Source organism: Frankliniella occidentalis, unplaced genomic scaffold (genome assembly GCF_000697945.3).
Source record: "Frankliniella occidentalis isolate FOCC.00 unplaced genomic scaffold, Focc_3.1 Scaffold27, whole genome shotgun sequence".
NCBI lineage: Eukaryota > Metazoa > Arthropoda > Insecta > Thysanoptera > Thripidae > Frankliniella > Frankliniella occidentalis.
Window position 1 is genome coordinate 1,749,068 of NW_026267157.1, and position 636 is coordinate 1,749,703.

At 65.1% G+C, this 636-nt stretch overlaps 1 protein-coding gene across 1 annotated transcript in view; it reads left to right on the forward strand.

The window, feature by feature from the left end:
* Nucleotides 1-97: 97 nt before the first annotated feature.
* Nucleotides 98-636, forward strand: part of LOC113209321 (uncharacterized) — a gene marked incomplete at its 5' end in the record, with an annotated part of 14,220 nt that continues 13,681 nt past the window's right edge. Inside the window, 1 exon segment of the mRNA XM_052265469.1 lies at nt 98-335. Within this exon segment, the coding sequence (XP_052121429.1) occupies nt 98-335 (238 nt within the window).

Sequence of the window (636 nt, forward strand, 5' to 3'; positions counted from 1 at the left end):
AAAACTTTCAAATTTTTCCAGAAAATTTTCGGATTTTGAAATCCCTAGTCCAGTAAAGGCCTCGAGTCTAAACGGCCTCGTTGTTGTCCTGCCGTAGGGATCACCGCGGGCGAGACCACCAAGTTCCCCGAGGGCTGGGGCTCGGTGACGGAGCGCCTGTGGACGCGGCCCAACTTCGCGCGCGCCACCGTCCTGGCCGCCCAGCTGCTGCCCGAGGCCGTGTGCCACATCCAGTGCTACGTCGGCGTGCCCTTCCCGAGCAACACCATGGACGTGGTCGCCATGCCCTACTACTCGGACACGCCCGTCGTCAGCGCCACGGCCGCCTTCTTCCGGTGGGCCTGCTAGGGACCTTTCCTTCCGGTAGAGACAGCCCTTGTCACAGTCTACAAACAACTAAAAAACACCCCGCGCCCTTCTCAACTCGACCTAATCGGCGTAGTGGCCCTCGGCCTCCTCGGGGCGCCACGGCGGCCACCCTCTCGCCATCGTCGGCCTCATCAAGCTAACCGCCCGGGCGCATCCCCGGTGGCCGGGGGCCGTTTTACGCCCGGGCCCTCCACCCCGTCTGACGAGGCGGCTGAAAGTTTAATCCCGGGCCCCGCGGGGCCTACCGGCGCGGTCCAGCCCCCCCCC